The sequence below is a fragment of the Falco rusticolus genome, chromosome Z, assembly GCF_015220075.1.
Source record: "Falco rusticolus isolate bFalRus1 chromosome Z, bFalRus1.pri, whole genome shotgun sequence".
Lineage (NCBI taxonomy): Eukaryota > Metazoa > Chordata > Aves > Falconiformes > Falconidae > Falco > Falco rusticolus.
In genome coordinates this window covers 83,291,789-83,313,118 of record NC_051210.1, presented here as the reverse complement: position 1 = coordinate 83,313,118, position 21,330 = coordinate 83,291,789, and the positions used below count along the sequence as shown (strand labels likewise).

The following is a 21,330-nucleotide window of genomic DNA, read 5'->3' as shown; positions in this document are numbered from 1 at the left end:
TTGGGGTGCAGGGCTCCCACGGGGGAGCATCGCTGGGACCTGGCTCAGAAATGGGCTTGGCGTGTGTGTGTGAGGGCTCAGCCACCCTGGCCACGTGGGCACATATGGGGGGACATGGCTGTGTGTGTACACCGGGGCCTGGCCCGGGCCAAAGCACCCTCCCATCCAAAGTGCTGCTGGAAACAAATGTGTGTGCAAGTTGCTGTATTGCTGGGCGCTATACGAAAGGGAGGGAGAGGGATCTCAGGGGCCTGGACTCGCTGATCAGGATTTTCCTGTCTGTAAAGTAGTTTATTACACGCTTTTATCTTCCAGTTTGTTCTCCGTTTTTATCTTCTCCCCCTTTAGCCCGTTAGCCACCAGTGCACTGGGCATCTCGGCTGTATTTTCATCCCACCTTTTCTTTAAAGCCCTCTTCTTCAAGCTGTTCCTCTTTCCTTGGAGCGAGCTGCTTTGCCCTGCCCTGCCGCCCCCCGCCCATGCCCTCCCCCCCCACCTTACCTGGATTTACATCTCCCCACCTGCCTCACGCAGCTTTTCCCCTTCTCATTAGCACTAAGAGGTGATGTTAATTATCCCAGCTGGAGGGGGCATCCTTAGGTGCCTCCTTTCTTCTCCCCATCCATTTTTGCCCATGTAGAGATGGACTGTGGGGAGATGGGGGACCCCGGGGCTGGGGGTGTGTAGGGGTGCCCCAAGGGGGTCAGGGGGATGTGGGGGTGACCCTCTAGGACTGAGGCCCCCCGGGGCTGGGGGGTGGGTGGCAACTTGGAGCGTGGGTGTTTCCCCGGGGCTGGCGGGGCGGGGCGGAGTGTCCCCGGGGCGGGTGTCCCGTCGAGCCGGGCGCAGGTGCGGGCGGAGCAGGGCCGGGCCCGGAGCGGGGCTGCCCGGAGCGGGGCTGCCCGGAGCGCGGCATGGCCGCTGCCGCCGGAGGTGAGTCTGCCCTGGCTGGGGGGCGCAGAGCCCCTTCTCCTGCCCCCGGCACCGAGCCTCGCGGACACCCGGAGACCCCCTTCCCCGAGCCCCCGGGGGCCTCTAGAAACCCCTTTTCCTTGCCCCGGGGGTCCCCAAAGAGCCCCTTCCCCGCGCCTGCTGCATGGGGGCTGCCAGGGCCGAGCCCCGCACCCAGCTCTGGGGAGGGGGCTGCCGGGTCTCAGGGCTCCCCGCGCCTACATTTGCCACATTTCCCCTCATGCGCGCACCCCAGGACCCCTGATCCACACGCACCCGGGTGACCCCGAGGTGCCACTCGCACCCGCCACTGTGTCCCTTCCATACAGCGTACCCCCCCCGCACCCCCCTTTCCCCTTGACCCCCTCCCCGTTTGTAAAGCCAAAGGGCATGGCTCTTGGCCAGTGTGTGGCTAATGCCACCTGGGCAAGTGAGCGAGCGGCTGGTGGCCGAAGGTCTGGGGGTTGTTTGCAAAGTGTCCCCCTGGTTTCTGTGCCCAGCTGCCTGCCCTGCTCGCCCCCCTGCTGGTGGCTGCTCGCCCCCGCCGCTTTTGTGCGGTGGGACAGTACAGAAAAGGGCCATTGAGGAGAGGCCGTCGTGTTGACGGCTGCGTTCGTGTGTTGGTGAAATCTGTTTCTCAGCGCTTGTGAGCATGGCGGTGACAACCAGCTGCTTGGCTGCGACGTGCCCAGGCACCCACAGCTGAAGGAATATTGTATCAACGCTGCTCTGGAAGGAGCCCGGTGTTCCTTTACCTGGCTGTTCCTGCAGTGTGCACAGGGGAAAAAAAAAAACCAAAAACGCAGCAACCTTGCATTTGACTTACAGAGCTCAGCTGGAGACTGACATGGCGTTACTTTATCTAATTTATTATCCAATAATTGCAATTAAATGGAGTCATTTCAATGGGAATGACTCGGGTGCAGCCCTGCCCTGGTTCCATAGCCAGTGCCCCTGCCCAGCCTGGGAAGAGTTTTATGGTAAAAAAATACCCAGCCGGTGTGACTGCAGGTGAGCTTGGCTTTCTCAGATGTCCCCACAGGTGCCAGCCTGGCTGTGACAAGCCTCGCTGTCCCCTGCCTCGCTGCTCAGCACCTGCACCCCCTGTGCCCAGGGGACCTGTGTGCCCTGCGTCCCCTTTGCCCTGTCACTCTTTTGGGCCAGGGGAAAACCCAGCACTAAGGTGGCCAGGGAGCTGCACCACTTTCGGGCTAAGAGTGTAATAATAGAAATACTGTTTTACGTTCAATGTTACCCAAAATAATGTGATTCTGAATAATCTGTGATGTTCCTTATATAAGCAAGGGTGGTGCTATCCTGCTTGGCATGTCCTGGATTCTCTCTTGGGTGAGCTTTGGAGCAAGCAACCCATCACGAGCCAAAGCACAAAACCATGCATAAAGATGTATCTTGAATATATATGCGTAAAAATGACGTGAACTTTACTGCATTTGTCACGTCCGTGTTGACAGTCTTGAGCCTAGCAAAGAAAATTGTGTGTGCTTGACGGGTCACCGAAAGGTGAGTGTTTATAAAGGGAGGCAGCGGGATTTTTCGGCAAATGCTAAGCAGCTTAAATTGTGCCTTCTAGCAAGGGAAGTCTGTGATTAATAAGATGAACTTGGCACTTCTTTTTCTACTTGCTTCTGAAGTGCAAAGAGCGTTTGGGTGCTGCAGGCAGTTGCTTCCTGGGGTGCTCCCCCCGGCGCTGCTCTTTCAGTCGGGCGTTCTGGGGGCACCCACTGAGCATCCCCTTAGAGGGTCGCTGGGGGTGCTGAGCTCTGGGCTGGCAGCTTTGGTGTGATGCTCTTGGCTGCTACCCCCCTGGCATGGGGACAGAGGTGTGTTGAGATCCAGCTGTGCATCCCTGGGGGCTGCTGCTGTGCTGCAGTGGTTGCCCAGCTGGGCAAGGAGCACCCTCACAGGAGCTTCTGCCTCCCAGCCCAGGGCCGTCAGGTCAAGTCAGAGCGTTGTGCCTCTTAACTGCCTTCTCCTGGCTCAGCTGCTCCAGAGCTGAAACACATTTCCACTGCTGCCCTTATCCCTTGTTCAGGTTTCCGCCTGAATTACCCAGGCTGAAAGGAGAATTGATCCTGGGTTGCCTTTGTGTTGGGTAGCTGCTAGATTGCAGTCAGGAGGGAAAACAGCAGCCAGCAAGACAGAACAAACTTTATTTAACCCCTTGTAGCATCGGTGGGAACCATCCTCTGTTCCCACCTCTTCTGAGCCACAGCTGTAGGCATTTGGGATTTCTGCTTTATCTTCCAGCCTGGATAAATGGTGTCACTGTGAAATCAGGGGATGGCATTTGAAGTGAGTGGTGGTCTTGGTTTTGCTGGTGGTGTGCGGTGTTTTTGGTTTTGGGGTTTTTTTGCTTGAGGTCAAAGCCCTCGAGGGTTGTGTTTGAATAACCAGCTCCTCTTTGCTATTTGAGTAGAAGCCATGGTAGGAAAGGTGATTTGCTCCTGTGCAACCTGCTTTTCTCCCTCTTTCCCATGCCCAGAATAGAGCAGTGTGGTGATGGCCGGGGATATGGCATCTGCTGATGCTCCTTGCTTTTAGAAGGAGGAGAATAGTAAAAAAAATAACAATAAGAGTTTCTATTTTATTGCTCTTTGAAATTGTAAATCACCGAAGAATTGGAGTTGTAAGTAGTAGCCCTGGGGCACTTAAAGCTCATGTGTTAAATTTCTTAAGCTTATTCGTAGTTAATTTCTAATTTAGCTTTCTGTTGTCTGCCTGGGACACAAGGTAATGGTACATGAGATGTCTGGTGTGGGTGAGCTGCTGCGGATCCACCTGGGCAGTTACACAAACCAGCTCTGTGCTGCTCTCTGTGGGAATGGCATTCCTTCTCCATCACAGCAATAAATGTTTCAAGATGCCTAATTATATTTTATTAGAAAATGTGCTAGTTAGTTAAGTGTGCTAGCCTACGCGATCTTCCTGGTAGTGCTGCAATACTTTGTGTGGGATGACTTGATGAAGACAAGAGTTTGGCTTGCAGCATCGGTGCTGTGCGGGCAGGAGCTAAACCGCAGGGGCCCCAAGACCTTGAACTTAAGTGTTTTAAAATAAATGCATTTGTAAATGAAATATCCTTGTAAATTATCTGTAAGCTTTGCAAAGTGCAACCGCTTTTCTTCTTTTCCACTGAGAGCCCATCCACACCCTCTGTGCTCCCTAAGTGGCTTTATTATTCCTCTGTGCTAACCTTAATTAGTTCCAGGTGCTTCAAATGAGCTTGTTACAAATCAGCTTGTCTGAGGGGCGCCTGGGAGCTCGCCCAGTACCTGGGATAGGGCTGGGAATGGGTGCCTGGAGATCCAGGCGCTCACTTCAGAGCTTTGCAGCTGACACTGGATGTCACCATTGTACAGCACAAACCCAACCGAGGGTGCTCGGGACTTCATTCTCCCTGCGTGATACGGGGCGGGGGAAGATTTATCTTCTGTCTGTTCCCGCCAGGTTGGCGGTTCGGGTTCCCCAACCCCCTGAGAGTTACGATACTATTCAAGTTTTGTGCTGCTTCTCAGATCTAAGCAGGACAGGCAATCCTGAACCTGATGAAACCCGGTTCAGCCCTGGGGTAGTTGTTGGGAATGTAGAATTCCCTGATGGCAGCGTGCAGGATCATCAGTTTTGGTTTGTAAACTTCACAGATGGATGGCAAAAGTTTTGGGTTGTTCTTAGATAAACTGCATGCATGTGTGAGTTGTTTTCTGCCTGGGATCACAGCCACATGGTTTTAAAATAATATAGGATTGGGGGGTAGGTTGCTAGTGAAAACTCATTGAAATCTTCAGTGAAAATAATGTGTGACTACATCTTTTTTCCCCCATCTATTAAAAAAAAAAAAAAAAAAAACAAAAAAAACCAGGTGTCTGCATTGGTTTTTAAGTGGTCCTTATTGTTTGGTGCTTTAAGCTTGTAATGCCTGCTTGGCTCCAGCTTGTCCCTAAAGCTGAAATGGAATTAAATGGGATGAAATAATGGAATTATTCTCCACCCTTGCATAAAGAAACAAGCCCCTCTCTTCTCTCCCTTGTACAGGACAGCGAAATGCACATATTGTGATGACTACCCTGCTACTCACTGAGCAAGTAATGCGAGAGGACCGTGGCTCGGAGGGAAACTACATCCTCTACGGATCCTCTCGTGCCCAAATCACTGAGGAAGCTGAATACGTGAAAAAGGTATTTCTGAAGTTGTCACTCTTTGCTTTGCTGGGAAACACGGTGAGCAAACCTCATAACCAGGGAAAGACGGAAAACCTGACCTGCGTGGCAGCACATGCTTGGAAATCCTTTTCATTTACACATGGAGTCTAGAAAGGCTATTTACTCCACAGTAGTGACTTAATTACAGCATACGCTCTCTTAGGTTGGGTTAAACCACTTTAAAACTGGTGAGGTTTTTTCCACCCCTCATTTAGGACTTTTGCAAGAGTTTTTTGTTGGGGTTGGGTGTCCCCACCCAACAGCCCTGCTTTTTGGTGGCAGAGCTGGGGCTGGCTGCTGGCAGGCGCCAGGAGGGGGATGCAGGGGGCACCAGGAGGAGGATGCAGGAGCCTGACCCTGGTCAGCAGCTCGGTGCTGGGGGACACTGAGGGGCTGTGGTGGACATAAGCATGTCCCCAGAGAGAGGTCTCAGCTTGGCAGCTGAAGTGAAAAGGTGTCCGGTAGTGTGACTGGGAGGGGGAGATGGAAAAGTGTTGGTTTGGGGTACCTGGAGGACCCATGTCTTGGGAGATGGGGGATGACCCGTGGGACAGGTAGATCCTGGAGGTGTTGGTCAGCAAAGCCGAGAGCATCTTGGAGAGCATGACGTACAGTAGTTTTGAGACCTGCAAAATAGTTTTAGGATGTTCCTTTCCTGAATGCCAGAAGAACAGAGCTTAATGAGTGCATTTAGTGGACTCTGGTGTGTAGTGACAGAAGGGAAGACCTCAGACTTCTAAGTTCAAAGAAATCAGATTTTTTCATTCCCTTTCCAATGAAATTTATGGAGTTGCAGAAATGTGACTTTAGAAATATTGTGATGAATTCTTAAGCATCTCATAATCCAAAATCATTCCTGTGAAGCAATTGCTGCAAAGAGAAGTGTATTCTGTGGTGGTGACCCCAGCTTGTGCAGGGCCTGGGAAGCAGCACCCTGCTTGATGCTGACACCCCCATGAATAGGTAGGACATCCCTTTTTTTTTTCCCCTTTTTTTTATAAGATATCTTGTGTGCAATGAGGCTCAGCCCAGTAGATCTGATATCTTATTTCTTTGCTCTGAGCAGCAGAGCATGGCAGTGATGATAGGGAAAGGCAGTTTTATTTCATCCCAGCTGAGCCCAGGAGGGTGCTGTGGAATGAGCGAAAGGAGGATCGGTGGGCTGAAACCCAGCTAATTAAGAAATAACTGATCCCAAAAAGTTCTTTTTAAAAAAACGCTTACTCCTTTCTCTGCGTGGTTGAGGGATGAAGTTGAAGAAAAGCCTCTGTAGTGAAAAAAGAATGATTTATGGTTGGAACCCTTTTAATAAGTACAGGCTTCCCTTTGTTTGTAGAGGTTTATTTTGAACAAATGAACTTGGCGTGAGGGAAGAAAGGCCACATAAATGCCAGCGTGTTCTGGCATAAATCTGGCGCTTGCAGGTCATGTTCCTTGCACATACCAGCTCAGGAGGTGAGCAGTGAGCTTGGGAACACCTGTGGGGGGGAAAATGGGGGTTAAGTGAGTTAAAACCACTTGAAACAAGGGGGTTTGAGCAAAGAGGCAGCCCCTAGGGAGCAAAGAGATTTGGAAATGTTGTGTCCAACCAGTTGAAATATGCTGGACTAAGAAGTATTTGTTTTAACGGGAAGTGCTGGGTAAATTACTGGCCTGCGTTTGTGCAGCCTCACCTACAGTGCAACATGCGCTGCGATATTCCCAAAAGCTGATTAATTCTATACCTGCGAACAACTCTGCAGAGAGTGGAAGGGAGCTATTTATCAGATTCGACATGCAAGTGTTTTCGAATGTAAAGCCCTGGAGAGCTGAACAAGCAGAATGTTTTAATTTGGGTTAATTCGTGGAGGAGTTGTGCTGGAGCTGCCTGCCCCGTGTGAGCCTGAAAGGGGTGTTTATAAGAAGCCGGGTCTTTTAGAGTCGGAATGGTTGCTCAAGCTGTTTTTCCATTATTTTTAAAATAATTTCTGCATGCATTTTCTTTAGGAGCTTTCTCAAGTCTCAGGCAATAAAGCGGAGTCAAAGAGCCATGGCTGGAGCTGGAGCCGCAGGCCTGTCACAACGATGATGAAGGAAACAGAAGAGCAACTGCTGCTGGTCAGCAGGGAAAACCAACTGCTAAAGATCAAGGTGTGTTCAGGGTCTTTTTTTTTTTTTTTTCTTTAAGGTTTCGGATGGATACGTGTGCCTTGCAGCCCAGTTACAGTTGGGTCCCAGCTGCTGCAGCCCAGTGCCCGCTCAGCGATCCCCTTCCCTTCGGCAGGCTCCACTTTGCTTTCCCAGCTGCTGCAAACTCTTGGGTTCCAGCAGGCAACAAAATTGGTGTCAAAATCTGCTTGTGGGGACACATCCCACTTGTGGCTAGTGAGACGGCACAGGTGGCTCTGTTGGTAGCTGACAGCAGATGTATTTACAAGCAGTTGGAAGTGCCTCTCCCCTTTTAAGCCATCATCCTTTGTCAGGGGGGATGGCTCAGTACGGAACAAATCTGCCTTTATTTGGAAACGAAAATGCCTGTCGGATATCGCCCACAGGTGCTTAGGATTCCTTTCTTTTTGATTGATAAGGGTAAATACTGAAAGTTGGTCTTGTACAGAGGGCTGCGTTTTTGGCATGTGGTTATAACATCGTTTCTTTTAAAGCACAGTATGTTATGTGGTACAATTACTCTTTCTAGCTGGAGGCCACGAGAGAAGCAGGTGTACAGGCTCTCAGTTCTGCCTCCCAGAAACTGTATGAGAATTACCAGACTCAGTCAGAAGAACTTAAGAAAAGTCATGAGAATGAGAAGAACCAAATACAGGTACAGATCTCCCCCTGATGCTGGCATGGCCATCCTGTTCAGCATCCACATCTTTATACAGGCTCTGGCTCCGTGCTGCAAACTTAGATTTAAGAGCTACTGAGTACCTTCTGCTAAGTTAAATAGGAAAATTTAAAATTATTTGGTTTTATTCCTGAATCTTGGAATTGGGTTGGTAGAGTTGGCTTGAAATTCCTCCAGCTGCTGCGGCAGCCCCATCTCCGTCCTTGGCTGTGTTCACCCGCTCCTTGCGCTCCTGCATTCATGCCCTTCTTCATCCCAGGCTTACAATCTCCAACAAGAAGAAAAGCTCCAGCAAAGCTCAGAAACCACCAGCCGCCTTGCTGAAGGCATCAAGGAAAAATGGACCCACATCGCAGAGCTGGAGAGGCACGTGCAGAGGATGGAGGAGGTATGTCTGCCCGCTCTCGTTTCCATCCCTCCTGGCACTGGGGGTCCTGCTCTGGCCATGCCCGTGCTTGGGAAGAGCAGCTAGTTGCTCTCGGGGTTTGGGGCATGTTAGCTGTTGGAATTGGGATTGAAAAGGCTTCTGCCACGTTACCCCAAATTGAGACCCTTTAGCTGTAATTAGAAATAAAATGTGCAATTTGAACTCCCTCTTTCAGTTATGTCAATGCTTGCTTAAAAACTGTCGAGCATCGCGGTGAAGTCTGAATTTGTAGCTCTGAATGATTGCTACTCCTGAGTAGCTGCTCTTTCACCTTCCCCCATGGGCGTACTTCTGGCATTTGAACTGAAACTGTAGCCATCCTAGCACCGAAGACCCACTCCTTTTAACCCTCAGACCCCATCCCTGTGAGCATCCAACAACCCGGGTGGGCTCTGACGGTGGTAGCAACCTGATAGCTGCTCGCATGGAGACGTGCAGAAAACGTCTTCTTTATTGCCGATGTTCTTGGGTGGCGTTAGTTCCGTTGGTAGTGGTGGCACCGTGCATCATTGTGGTGTCTGCACTAAGTGGGCATTGCTCCTATAGAAGTGCCAGGCTGAAACTAAGCTTTTCCTGTCCTGGGGTTACCCTAAACACAGGGTCAACGGGTGTCTTTCTGTCCCCGTGCTGTGCAGGTGATTGTCCTGATACTGAGAGTTTTGTTACCAGTTTTGTTCAGCTTTTTCCCAGTGTGAACAAGGCTTTGAGAGGCGGATGGAGCAGTAGTACAGTCTGCCCTGGCTGCTGACCGTGGGCTCCAACCAGACCCAAGGATTTTGCTAATTAAGTAAAGAAGTGCTATTTTAAAAAGGTTTGGACTTTTCTTATGGCAAATTGGTACAGGCATCCCTTCTGGCTTTGATTCAGAGAGGTCAGACTGGTTTGTCTCTCTGTGTCTGAGAACAGGCAGAATTCACCACTAACAGAGTGGAACTGTTGAACCTACAGCCAAACTGCTTTTGCTAATCGAATGGCAGGAAATGTGATCTATTTTTTTTATATAATTTGAATTGTTTCCTTAGGAAAAGAAAACCCTGACAGAGAAGAAGATGTCATTTGAGAAGATGCTTCAACAGATGATGGCAAGGAAGGAAGACAGCAAACGGTGATTATGTGCATGTGCTAAAGTGTTTTCCTGTCTTTCTGGGGGATGGTTTCATGTAGGGTGCCAGCCACTCGCTTGCTCTAGTTCCTTCTGGGAGAAAAATTATTGACGATGAAAGCAGTTAGTTCAAATACTGACTTACCATGATTGCTTGAAGAAGCCAAGACAGATGTTCTACAGCTCTTAAGAGCTGATTCTACTGGAATTCCTAGTCCTGCTCCTTGCACCTCGCATGCACAAATTGTTTCTTTCCTGATTCTCGCGTCAAGTCGACGCTGCTTTGGTGATGTTGTGCATGTGGTAGATAAGGCAGTAGCCTTCATTATTTATGAATTTACTTATCAACAGCTAGTAAGGGTGGTCCCACCAGGCAAAATGTGTATCAGATTATGGTTTGACTTGTTTTGCTCAATAAAGCAGCTTTTATGTGTTTAGTTCTGTACGAATTACAGCCGTGCATCCTCAGGAACATCCTTGCTAGCATCAAGCTCATGAGTTGACACCAAGGTGGGAAAGGGGCTGGGTGGTGGGTCATTGATCCCTGGGGATTGAAGCCAGGATGCTCTGCTCTTGCCCGCAGGTGCCTGGATCTCCAGAGACAGATCTCCACCCTGCAGCATCAGATCTGCCACCTGCAGCACCTGATCCAGGCGCAGCACCACAGCCTGCGCAGCGTGATACAGGAGGTCAGGGTGGTGTGGGCTGTCCCACCGGGTGGGTGGGAAAAGAAAGAGGAGATGCTGGGATGTGGGCTCTTGCCTTAAATGTGTATGCTGGGGATGAGCAGCTTGCTTGTCTTGCTGTGCCAGGTTCAGACATCTATATGCCTTTTAATATGGAAAAATCTAAAATATGGGGTTATTGTGTTGGAGTCAGCAATATTGGGCAGGCCCCTGGGGTTCTCCTAGTGTGTTCCTGGGAGGAATTTGGCTACCCCCTCCTTACCACACTCCCACCCAACCTGGGGATGCATCTGCCCTGCAGCTGGTTACACATGAAGTCAGTGAGGCTGGTCCTACGAGCAAAGCCAACAGGCTGGCATCCTAGGAAGGCTGCAACGACATTCAAAACAATCAGCCTGCGTTCCAAAGTCACGATATATAGCGTGAGCTGTTTTACTTACTGACTGCTTTCATACGCATCAGCTCCCACCAATATCCCCTCACCTTGCAGAGCACGTGCTTGCCTTTGCCCATCCGGCTAAGGTGAGGCCCTGCATTAATTGGCTTTTGTAGTCACGTTTCTGTGCAGGCAAGCAAGGGGTAGACTTGTTATCCGAAGGAAAATGCGACATCATGTGTTGAGAAATGGTTTTCTAAATCGGTCAGTCAATTAGTTTGAGTTTTTCTATGGGAAAAGACCAGGGATTTGAATGGCCTGCGATTCCCATGGTATGCTGAGGCATTTAACTCTGTGGCTTTGTTCGATACAGGGGAGTTTTGATCTAAGGCTTCAAATCTCTTACAAACTTTATTTCCTAATGCTTAGGCAGAGGAACTGAACAACACACTCAGAAGCCAAGATAAAAAAATAGAAAACCTGACAGAGAAGCTGGCTGCTCTGGAAGCACAGGTAAAATTGGAAAGTAAAAAATATTGAGGGGAGAGAGCAAAAGGAATTCTCTGGAGTCCGGGGGCCCTGCACGCTGCTGGGCTTATGTCAGCACAACATTGTTGGGGTGGCATTTCTTTGCACTGCATCTTTCACTTGGTTTAAAAAAGAACAAAATCCCAACCAAACAAAACCCCAACCAACCAATCAAAAAACCCAGGGCCCCCCAGGACCTTTCAGGAGGAGCAGCAGGTCCTAGCTGGCACCCAGGCTTGTCTCTTGTCTGCTGTGTTACGCTGAGAGGGGTTTGTTTCCTTTCTTTCCTTGCAGAGTAAAGAATTAAAAGACAGAGTGGCGTTCTGGTGTGGCCAGCCCAAGGCTAATGTTTCAAAAGCTACCTGGACAAAGTAAGTACCTGGGGAGGTACCGCAGGGCACGGGAACGGCTGAGCCCCTCCAGTGTCCCCGTGGGGCTCCGAGTGAGCAGAATCAGACCTTGCTGGGGGCAACCAAACTTCATCCTGCAGAGATCATGAAGGAGAGGGAAAACACGAGCTGTGCTACACACTTAGTAGCTAATGGCATGGCAGCTGTGCCCAGGTCCTGACTCCCTCGTAGCCATCCAGCGCAGAGGCGCAGTGCTCAGGGCATCGACCTCGGGCATCTGCAGAAGCCTGGGTATCCGTTCCAGATTTAATGGGAGCCTTTTCTGGGGGCTACGGTCCTTTGCTGTACTGGGTCTGTGCTCAAGTTTCTGCCCTCAGTTAGCAGAACAGCCTTTTGAAGTCAGCACCTCCATAGCCAGGGCCACGGTTACAAACCTGGGACTGACTTCGTGTGTGCTTGGGGTGGGTTTAAGCCTGGCTTGGGGGTGTCTGAGCGACCTCTACCTTCCGGTGCTTCCCCCTGCAGCACCCCACGAGACTTTGGAGCACCCCCTTACCTGATGCTCACCAGGTTAAGGAAGCAAGAGAGCTAAAGGAACGACTGGACATTTGTCTCCTACCTTCATCAGGACTTTTTCTGCGTGTTGGAGCCTGCAATTTCTATGTCCTCTTTGTTACTGCAAAGCAACTTCAGCACCTGCTGCCTCTCTACGGAAGGTGGTGAAACACCTGGAAACAAGGCGAGAGAGGCAGTGAGCTCGTGGATGCCTGCACAGCCCAACGGCAGAGGCAGCCCCAGCCATACCTGAGGGATGCCAGACCAGCTCTGTGCCTGCCTCAGTGCAGGCACCCGCCTGCTTAATGCTGGGGTGAGGTGGGGGTGGCAGGTGCTGTGGGAGTGGGCAGTGCAGTATGCTGCCTGCCAAGTTACACTTCATCACCATTTAAGAGAGTGAGCTTTATAAATTGTACAGTTCCCCTGGCAAGTGTTTGGTCCTTTCCTGTCCCTCTTGGGAGAAACCTGAAGTCAGGGTGCCAATGCTGGCGTGCCGTGGGGCAGGCTGGGTGCTGGTGTGCGGCAAAGTTTGCAAATGCACCCTGAGCAACCCTCAGCCAGCCTGAAAAGCCCTGCCTCTCCCTCCCTGGTCCTCCACTTGTTTTCCTAAGCTGACAGATTGCTAACGCTGCGGAACTAAGCTGTACCTCTGCTTCCCCCCTAAAACAGCTGAGACAGTGGATCTAAAAATGTACTTTTATTCTGAAAATAACAGTGCAGAAACTGAGTCACAGGATACATTCCTCAGATGTATTACACAAACCCAGCCACCAGTGAATCAGTTGACAGTATGTTTTGAAGCCACGGGTACTTTGGTACAACAAAGTGACATTAACATCGGTAAGCAAGCGCCATGGTCCAGTGAAGGGGCATCTATAAGAAAAAATACTATTTGTGTTCAAGATAGTTTCAATCACAGTCATAGCAGTAGGCATAGCACAGATCTGTTGAAGACAAACAGAAAACATGCTTACAGTAGCATAACAGAAGGAAACACTTAAGCATCCTGTATCAATTACCGTGTAAGTGTTTATCTGGAAGGTGAAAGGTACATTAACAAAACCAAAGAAGAACCATTTAACTTCCGTAAGTAAGCTGAGTAAGATACAACAGGCTTCTAATATACAGTTTGTCCATTAAACCCTATTGCACAATGAGGATGGACAACTTTAGTGTCTGTTTTCTAAAGTTACATTTTAACTAGGTAACTGTATGGAACAAAAGCACATAGCAAAGAATCATTTCCTCTGTTGCCTTTAACTAGTTTAGAGAGAAATAATAATAGTAAATTAGAAACAGATCTGCCCAGCATCAAAGACAACAGTCCCAAGTCAACAGCATCCCCTGGAAAAAAACCCAACAAAACTTATCCTATATAGGGGTATGGGGTTTTTTTGGCAGGAGGGAATTGTGTTTAAAGTAGAACAATTATTAAGACAGGAAAGAAGCTGTGAAAATTTGGCTTTTGCTTTAAAGGTTCCTCAAGCCAGATCTCCTAGCAGTCAGGTAAAAAACCTTCATTTTTATAGCTTCACATCAGTTACAACACTTTTCTTTCTCCTTTTCTTTCTAAATAAGATCAGAGCATGGTCTGAAACTCCTGCAGTGTTCACACCTGTATAAAAATAGCAGTCACTTGAGGTTATTTTTACACTTGCTACTTTTCTTAAGTTATAGTGCCAAGAATAAAAAATTTAAAAGAAAAAAAAATATCTGGAGCTGTTATTTTAAGTGTAGGCTGAAAACTTCAGTTAGTTATATCCACGGATGGAAATAGTTCTAGGAGATAAAAGCTCTTACCCTGAAACAGTCCCAAAGAGTCGCTACAGAGCAGGTATCAAAACCACAACTTTCAATAAACTTCCTTAAATGAGCCAATCTTCTAAAATGTATGTATGACAACCCTTTACACATTCAGAATATTAAATAAGATGTAGCCTTCAGAAAATAGTTAAGGCAACTGGTTTTTATAAAATGACCAAGATGGCAAGGAAATGGCAGCTGCTCTTAAATGTCTTCTGCTGCATCACCCCCACCGCCAGTCTCAGCTGTGCGAGCGGTCAGCAAATGGACTGTTCTTAGCTTACACCTCCTCTTTTTTAAAAAAAGAATGTTTCAGGCACCCAAACCCCCTCTTCTTTTTTTTTTTTTCTTAATATTTAAGAGAAGCAAATACCTTTTCCACTTGCAAATGTCTTTAAAAAGCCACAGAAGGCAAAGGCTATAGAAAAGGCAAGTTACTTAATCCTGGTTTTAAGTGCCACTATTTCTCCTAAGGGCAGGTGGATGCCAGGCTCAGCCGGGGCTCCAAGCCGGCTCTGCCATGGTGCCCTGACTGGAAGAGGAGATGGGGAGGTGGGGAAACTGCATCATCTGGGGCTGAGAAATGAAGATGTGCTGCTCTGCAAGGGCAGCCCGGAGCTGCGCTTCGGTACCTGCCAAGGCGGTGCAGTGAGTCACTCCCCAGCCAAATACTTTTATTTGGAGATGAGTCATTAGAACACTTTTTCCTTAAAACCCCCACACATTACCAGCTAATCACTGATAAAAATAATTCATAAAATGAAAGCAGAAGCTTAAAAGATTGTGCAACCTAAAATATATGACATGCCATACACTACCTCCTGTCCAGGAGGTGTCCAGCCATTTCTAACCCTCTCACAGCTCTTAACAGGTGTTGCTGCATGCCAGCAACAGACCCTGTAAGGACTCCTGGAGAGCATCTGCTTAAGTGTCTGAAAACTATGCAGTGAAGAATCATCATTAATACTTTCCTGTCCTTTTTCAGTTGATGGAAGAATTTTCTTCATGGCCTGACAGTATTTAAAATAAAAGGAAATAATAAAAATAAGCTCATTCATATCTGTATGTTCATGAAGTACTTCTGTGCATTTTTTTTTTTTTTCGTTTCACACCATTGTAGCCCTAGTTGTTTTGCCCTGACAATAGCTCCTTACTTCACGGAGACACTCCAGTTCAGCCAAGCACTTACACACAAGCTTAAGTAACTTCTCAAACTGGGCTCTCTGGTAAACACCAAAAATTTAAGGGCATTTCTCTTAGCTAAAGCAAGTTGCCTTTAGTACCACTTCTGCAATTCCCAGCCAGCCCTTGGTATTCCCCACACTCCGCCTGTCTCCGCAGGTAACTTGTTTTATTCCTAAGGGTGCAAAGCAGCACAGGACCCTGCCTTGACATGGGCTTGCATCTCCCCTTGCCAACTGGGTAGCAGGGCTGGCTGAGGCACCACAGTGGCATCACAGGAACATGTGCAGTGTAAATTCACTGCTCGAGTGATAGCTACAGCCAAAAAGGTACTTTCAATGTATGCACCAAAAAACCAAAGCAAAACGCAAACAAAACAACTATTTGACAACAGCACATTTCCCTTCTTTCCTTAAAAATGTCTTGGCACCACTACTCCAGGTCGAGAGGCTGGGGAAGGTGAGGGCAAGGTCAGCCAAGGATGCAGGAATGCCAGAGTAAGAGCAGCAACATCAGCTTAAAGACATTCCCTGCTGACTCGCTGCTTCCTCACTCCTCCAAGCATTACCCCCAAAGGTCTGAAGTCACTAAACGCGACAGTTCAAAATCAAAGTGGCAACACCAGACTTTGGCAATGCAAATGTTCAGCAGCGGACAGGGGACACGTTTCTTTCACCGAGACAGACTGAGCGAAAGGCTGCAAATAGAGGAGCTGCAACCAGGGGCTGCAGCGCTGCTCTAACACAGTGCATTAACATTTTTTGACGCCACAGTTTTACATTCATGCTTAAAACCGGGAGGACAAAAATACCTGTAGATCAGAAAGAAGAATGGACTACTGTGAGCTCTAAGGATGAGACGCAAGGTGTAACACCATTACGCTGTATGCATGACTTAACTGGAATACACCAAGAGGACGAAAGGAACAGATTCAACAAGAAGTTGGGTAACTTGAACTGTCTGGGTAAATATCGCTGCTGGAGACGAGGATGGCAGAATTACGAAGAGAGAGAAAGGAAACCAAAATTATTCTCAGCGTTAAGATCCCGCAAGTCGCACCTCTGACGGATGGGTATTACCATCACTGCACTGTTCAGCTCGGAAACTACCACACACACTGCGCAATGAAGTCTGCAGCAAGAGAACTTCACTGGCGAGATGCTGGAAAACAAAAATAAGGTATTTCTAAAAGGACACAAAAAGTGACCTTGAGAAACCAGTGCCTGGACTGAAATTCAAGACAAAAGCCCACAGAGTTAGAATAGAGTTAAGAGTACTGACATTTAATTTTTAGGATCACCCTGGATAAAGTATCACAGGACCTTCTCTTCCCCTCCAGCCCTGATGTGGGATATCTAGCAGGCTTGCAAACAAGCTGTATTTGTGCTCAAAAGGAAATGCTTCACTTCCGATTTGAATATGTATAATCAATTTTTTCTACAGCAGAAGGTGGATTCAATTTCTAGTGGGACGGGGTGAGGCTATATCCTACTAGAGCCACTAAGCAAAAGCACATTCATTTCCCAGGCCGGTGTCCTGGAAGAATTTATAAAACTGAACATGTCAAATGCTTTGAGTGACAGGAGTGTGAAAAGGATGAAAACAGCAGGATATGTGGCTCCAGCAAGGGCTACATTCAGGAGCTCCCAGGGCAGTGAGAAGAGCTGGAACTAGTAAAGTGCTGTGCCAAGATGCTGCGCCTTGCTGGTGTCACAGCAGCCTGTACGTGGCACGGCACTACCCACCGTACAGATGACTCACTTGTGCCGTTCCACCTCACCGGCTCTTTTCCAGCAGGTTGCAGGTGGTTAGTAGGGGCTCATTGTGCACCCAAGCTCACCGTGCTGCAGCTGGAAAACCTACCTCAGGGAAGCAACAGTAGAAGTAAAGGAAAGCCCTTCCATCAAAGTGGGTACTGGATAGAACTGGGAGAGGTATTCCAGCACGTGGGATAGAGAAGTTTCTTTCCATACAGGTGTGGCTCTGTAAGACTGTGCTCAGCCCCCCTGCAGCGTTCTTTCTTCACTGCGTTACCAGTATTTCCTGGATATTACATAAAGCTCATGAACCTTAACGCTGCCATTGCTTTCAGTTCCTACCACAGCAGCAAGGAGTAGCCCTGAATCATCTGTGCAGAGCCGAGACGCTGCAGGGAGACAGATGGATGGACGCACAGGAAGGTGAATCCACTGGTGGACATGTCAAGTCTAAAAGTAATAGCTATGAAGAGAAAAACGGAGCAAGAGGCAAACGATGACAGAGAGGGGACAGAAGGCAATTTTTAGGAACAGTTCACGATCTAGTTTTTTTGCAAAGAGAGTTGACCTGATAAACAACAAAGATGTCAGTAGCTGTTTAGAATCACTTATTATGTTCCTTTTTTCTTAATTTAGTAACTAATTGCTACTATACCGCCTATCAGGAAAGGAAACACATTTGAACTTCTCTTCCTTTCCTCCAAACAAAGTTTTGGTGGCAAAATCCTTTTGGGATAATAGTTTCATATGCATTCACAGATTGGCTTTTTTTAAAAAAAAAGAAAAAACAACCAGAGAGAATAATAATCAGTTTCACGTATTAGCAAGTACATAAATACATACCAAGCAATGGAAGTTTCACTACAGTCATGTCCGTTTCGTTGCTCAACAGGCCACTCAAGCAACACTGGGCTGCAAGGGCTGGCCATGCACTTGCTCTATCCGTGCTGGAGAGTTTCAGAGCCTGTATCCTTATGGAAAGCAGCTCCATGGCTACCAACCGCCATCTCTGTCCACTCTTCACAGTCACTCAGGGTCAAGGTTAGGAGATACCCAGAACAGTGAGGTCTAGATCAAGGTATCACTGCAGTGATTTTTCTTTCTTTTTTTTTTTTTAATTATTATTATTCTAAGAGCGCTAGTTTCAGCAGGTGGAGAGATAAATAGAAGCAACTGAGCTTCATCAAGGTGCTTTGAAACTGTGCCAGGTTTGGGATTTTACACACCTGGTATGAATCATCTGTCTGCTCCTGAAGTCACTTGCAGCTTCGCAACAGCTTTTAGACAAGCTATACTTCAGCTGCTCTGGGAAACACTCTTCGGCTGACTGTCCGTAATTTACCATTCTTAGCAACTTACCCTACTTCTGTTCAACGGACAAAAAAGTGATGCCACAGAATGAGGGATTTCTTCGTAAGTGAGCCAGGGAGCTCCTCAGATCATTGTTTTCAGGAATTCAAGATGTATTACTTTTTCCCCCCCCCCCCCCATTATGTTTACGTTTTATGCTACATATTGAAAAGCAATACAACTTCAAAGAAAACCCTGAACTTCATCAGATACATCTATGTGTAAGGAACCTGCCTGAGGATCAGCCTGCTTACTAGCAGTCTACTTACATTTTCTGCCTGGGAAATCACCTGTTGACTACCACAACAGCTTTGCCACTTTCTGAGGTGTAAGGGCTGTTTATAGCCTAGAAAAGGACCTGTACCATACTTGGTTGTATAGTATATACTATAGATATATATAGCCTTTAGGTATAGTCTATCATTCATAATCCTTGCAGCCTGCAAATTAGATTTCTGGCATGGTAATCACAGCTATTTGGTTCCTCACCCAATGGGTCTGCTGCTATGGATGGACCATCTGCCCTGTTAACATGCCAAATCATCCCGTAAACATCGTTTTAGCAGCTGGGCAGAAAAACCTGTTATTTTTTCAGCAGTGAATATGGTAAATTCTCCATTTCTGGGAAGCGCTGAAACGTTTTATGAGCTTGCTATTCACAAAGTTTGCAATTTCGAATCAATCAAAGCTGAAAACATTTAAATACATGAAAGTCTGCAATCCTGCCAACCCAACCAATTAAGCTCGACTTGTAAAGAGAACTGCTCTCCCCCACCCCAATGTGCACCCTCCCAAGTGATTTTAAAGCAGCTTCAAGCACAATAAACACAAAGAGACCCTTAACGACCACCTGTATAAAAACAGAACAGTAATTACAAAAAAGGACAGGGTAGACTAATAAATATGCTGTCAGTTGGTTTAGAAAATGATCTATGCTTATAAATATAGTATTTATTTTTGCCTGGATTTGTCTTTGCTTGTGATAAGCAACTTGCTATTTCGCTAGAACTCACTTTCACCCATAGAAGAAACCTTTTGCATCACACCCTCCTGCTGCAGCACACTGCCAGAGCAACTTCTACCCTCCGTGCCAAGAACAGGCTTCTGACACACACTTTACCTAGCCAGTCACATATTCTGGACTCCCATCATTCTCAAAGCCCCCACATCACTTTTTTTCCACCTTGCCCTCTCTTCTAGAGAATTTAAGAGTATGAGAAAGCTGTCCTCTGCTGAAAACCTAAGCGTATGGAGGACCGGATAAAAGCACAGCGATAACTGAGGAGGTTCTCTCAGCACAGCAGGGTTTACAGTTCCCTTCTAGGCAGCACAGTCAGCCTCCGGCTCTTTCCTACACCCTACCTGCAACATGCAGTTACCCAGAGAAAAAGAAGAAAAAAAGGATAGTTTCCTTAAGTTGAGGAGGGGAGAATATTTTTTGCTAATGGTAAGAAGTTGTTTCATAAAATATAGTTTATCTGTTCGCAGACATTATACTTTCTTCTTTATAAACTGTCCCTGCAGCATCAGAATCCCACACTATACTTTTTCCCATAACACTCCAATCCCTGCTTGGATTACTGGCAACACAAGCAATGCTGCACAATTCCCTGATATTTTTCTTTTTTTTCGAATTAAATACCCTACTTCCTCCCCCCCAAACACAAATCACACACACACCCCCCACCCCACCAACCACCATCTCAGTGATTCAGTCAGGATGGATTTCACAGCATTTCTTACTCTGTGCAAGTGATAGTTTTTCTCAATAGGTCACACAAAATCTTTTATATCTCTCCCTTAGAAAACATATAGTCCCTGATGCAGATTAAAAATTATAAAGAAACAGGATTCTGTGGAAAAATGGCACAGACCTAGAAAACCACCCACCTCCAATTTAATTTCAATATCCAGTGTATGCAGACAATAGGTTCTTTCCCTCCTCTTTTAAAAAAATAAAGCTACTTTCCTCTATTCAGTATCCTGATTGCATGAAAAATAAAGATGAGGGCTGGGGGAAAAGAGGTGGGGGAGTTTTCCATGAAGACGGCACTGTATCAGGAAGAATCATTTCAGTACAAGAGCCTCACTGAAACATAGCTTTTAGTTTTAAACCAGGTCTTTGGAGAAAAATGCACAATCCCAATAAAACAATGGAACTTTGCTTCTGTGCATGGCTCAACAGAGCTGGTTTGAATTTGGTGGTAGGTCAGCCATATTCTGATGAAATATTTTCATCGGTTCTCACAGTTTAGAGGTGACGTTTAGCAGGCACACTTTTTCTCCTCCAGTTTTGCCGAATCTAGCTTTCCCGAGCTTCCTCCGTTGGCTGTGTCAGAGACCTGTGTCTTGTCCACGCACTGCTCCATACGCTTCATTATCAAGTCCAGGAGCGTATCCACAGCCTTCTCCACGTTCTGTCCGGTAGCAGCACTTGTTTCAAAGTACGGTATGCTACAGTAAAAAGGAACAGGTTAGCTGGAGAGATTTTTAAGACAACCAAGACGCGACTCTGTAATGCTCTCAGTGCAGCTATCAGCGGTGGCTTTAGTGGCAGTGAAATGGGACAAACTATCTGGGTCGTTGTGACTCTATCTCCTGGCTGGGCAGAACCCACGCTCCTGTTCCTAGCACACTGTGGCATTACAACACCAGCACAAAACCACCACATTAATTTACAAAATGTATCCTGGCATTTTGACTTCAAATCACGGTGACATCAGCACAAGCCTTGGCTGAAAAAGTCTTTCAGGTAACCAGAAAGTTTATTTTAAAGAGAAACCTAGGTGTGCATTACAGAAAGTTGCAGGGATCAAAGAACACACCAGAAAAACCTTCTTTTTTTTCCTTTTTTTTTTAAGATGGGTAGTTCCAGCTATTGCTATTTAGCAGTCCCTGTAAGTACTATCTCCTTTCCTTCCTTCCAACATACAAGCACAAGTCAACTTAGCTGATTCCATTCTGAAATCCCCTTTGAATCCAGAATATTGCCTTCCAAGTCATCCTTTTCAGAAGAGAAGATTATAAATCGCTTCAGCACTTCGATCATATGAAATCTGGCATAAGATAACTTCTCCTCAGTATCACTGTTCTCCTTACCTGGCTGCAGACAGCTCTCTAATATTCTTTTAATATTTTTAAGTCTGATTTGCTTATTACTCAGTCTCTCAGGCCACCTTCTGCTGCTGGCCCAATTCTCTCTGAACATCCCTCACT

General features: G+C 47.2%; 2 protein-coding genes across 2 annotated transcripts in view; one reads left to right on the top strand and one right to left on the bottom strand.

Annotated features, from left to right (window-relative positions):
- Positions 1-860: 860 nt before the first annotated feature.
- Positions 861-12,168, top strand: CCDC68 (coiled-coil domain containing 68). Its single transcript, XM_037374162.1, has 10 exons — positions 861-933; positions 5,005-5,147; positions 7,158-7,301; positions 7,849-7,974; positions 8,258-8,386; positions 9,448-9,530; positions 10,111-10,216; positions 11,019-11,102; positions 11,412-11,488; positions 11,993-12,168. Exons 1-10 carry the CDS (start codon positions 915-917, stop codon positions 12,057-12,059), a joined length of 978 nt encoding a protein of 325 aa, XP_037230059.1. The 5' UTR covers positions 861-914; the 3' UTR covers positions 12,060-12,168.
- A 536-nt stretch (positions 12,169-12,704) lies between these two features.
- RAB27B (RAB27B, member RAS oncogene family) overlaps positions 12,705-21,330 on the bottom strand; it is a 29,787-nt gene continuing 21,161 nt past the window's right edge. The window contains exon 6 of the mRNA XM_037374160.1: positions 12,705-20,568. Coding sequence (XP_037230057.1) covers positions 20,379-20,568 — 190 coding nt within the window. The 3' untranslated portion in view covers positions 12,705-20,378. The remainder of the gene's footprint in view (positions 20,569-21,330) is intronic.

Excerpts from the sequence above, each read along its gene's own strand:
- CCDC68 (XM_037374162.1), top strand. Across the intron at positions 7,975-8,257 it reads ATGAGAAGAACCAAATACAG|GCTTACAATCTCCAACAAGA; the intron begins GTACAGATCTCC and ends TCTTCATCCCAG. Across the intron at positions 9,531-10,110 it reads AGGAAGGAAGACAGCAAACG|GTGCCTGGATCTCCAGAGAC; the intron begins GTGATTATGTGC and ends TCTTGCCCGCAG.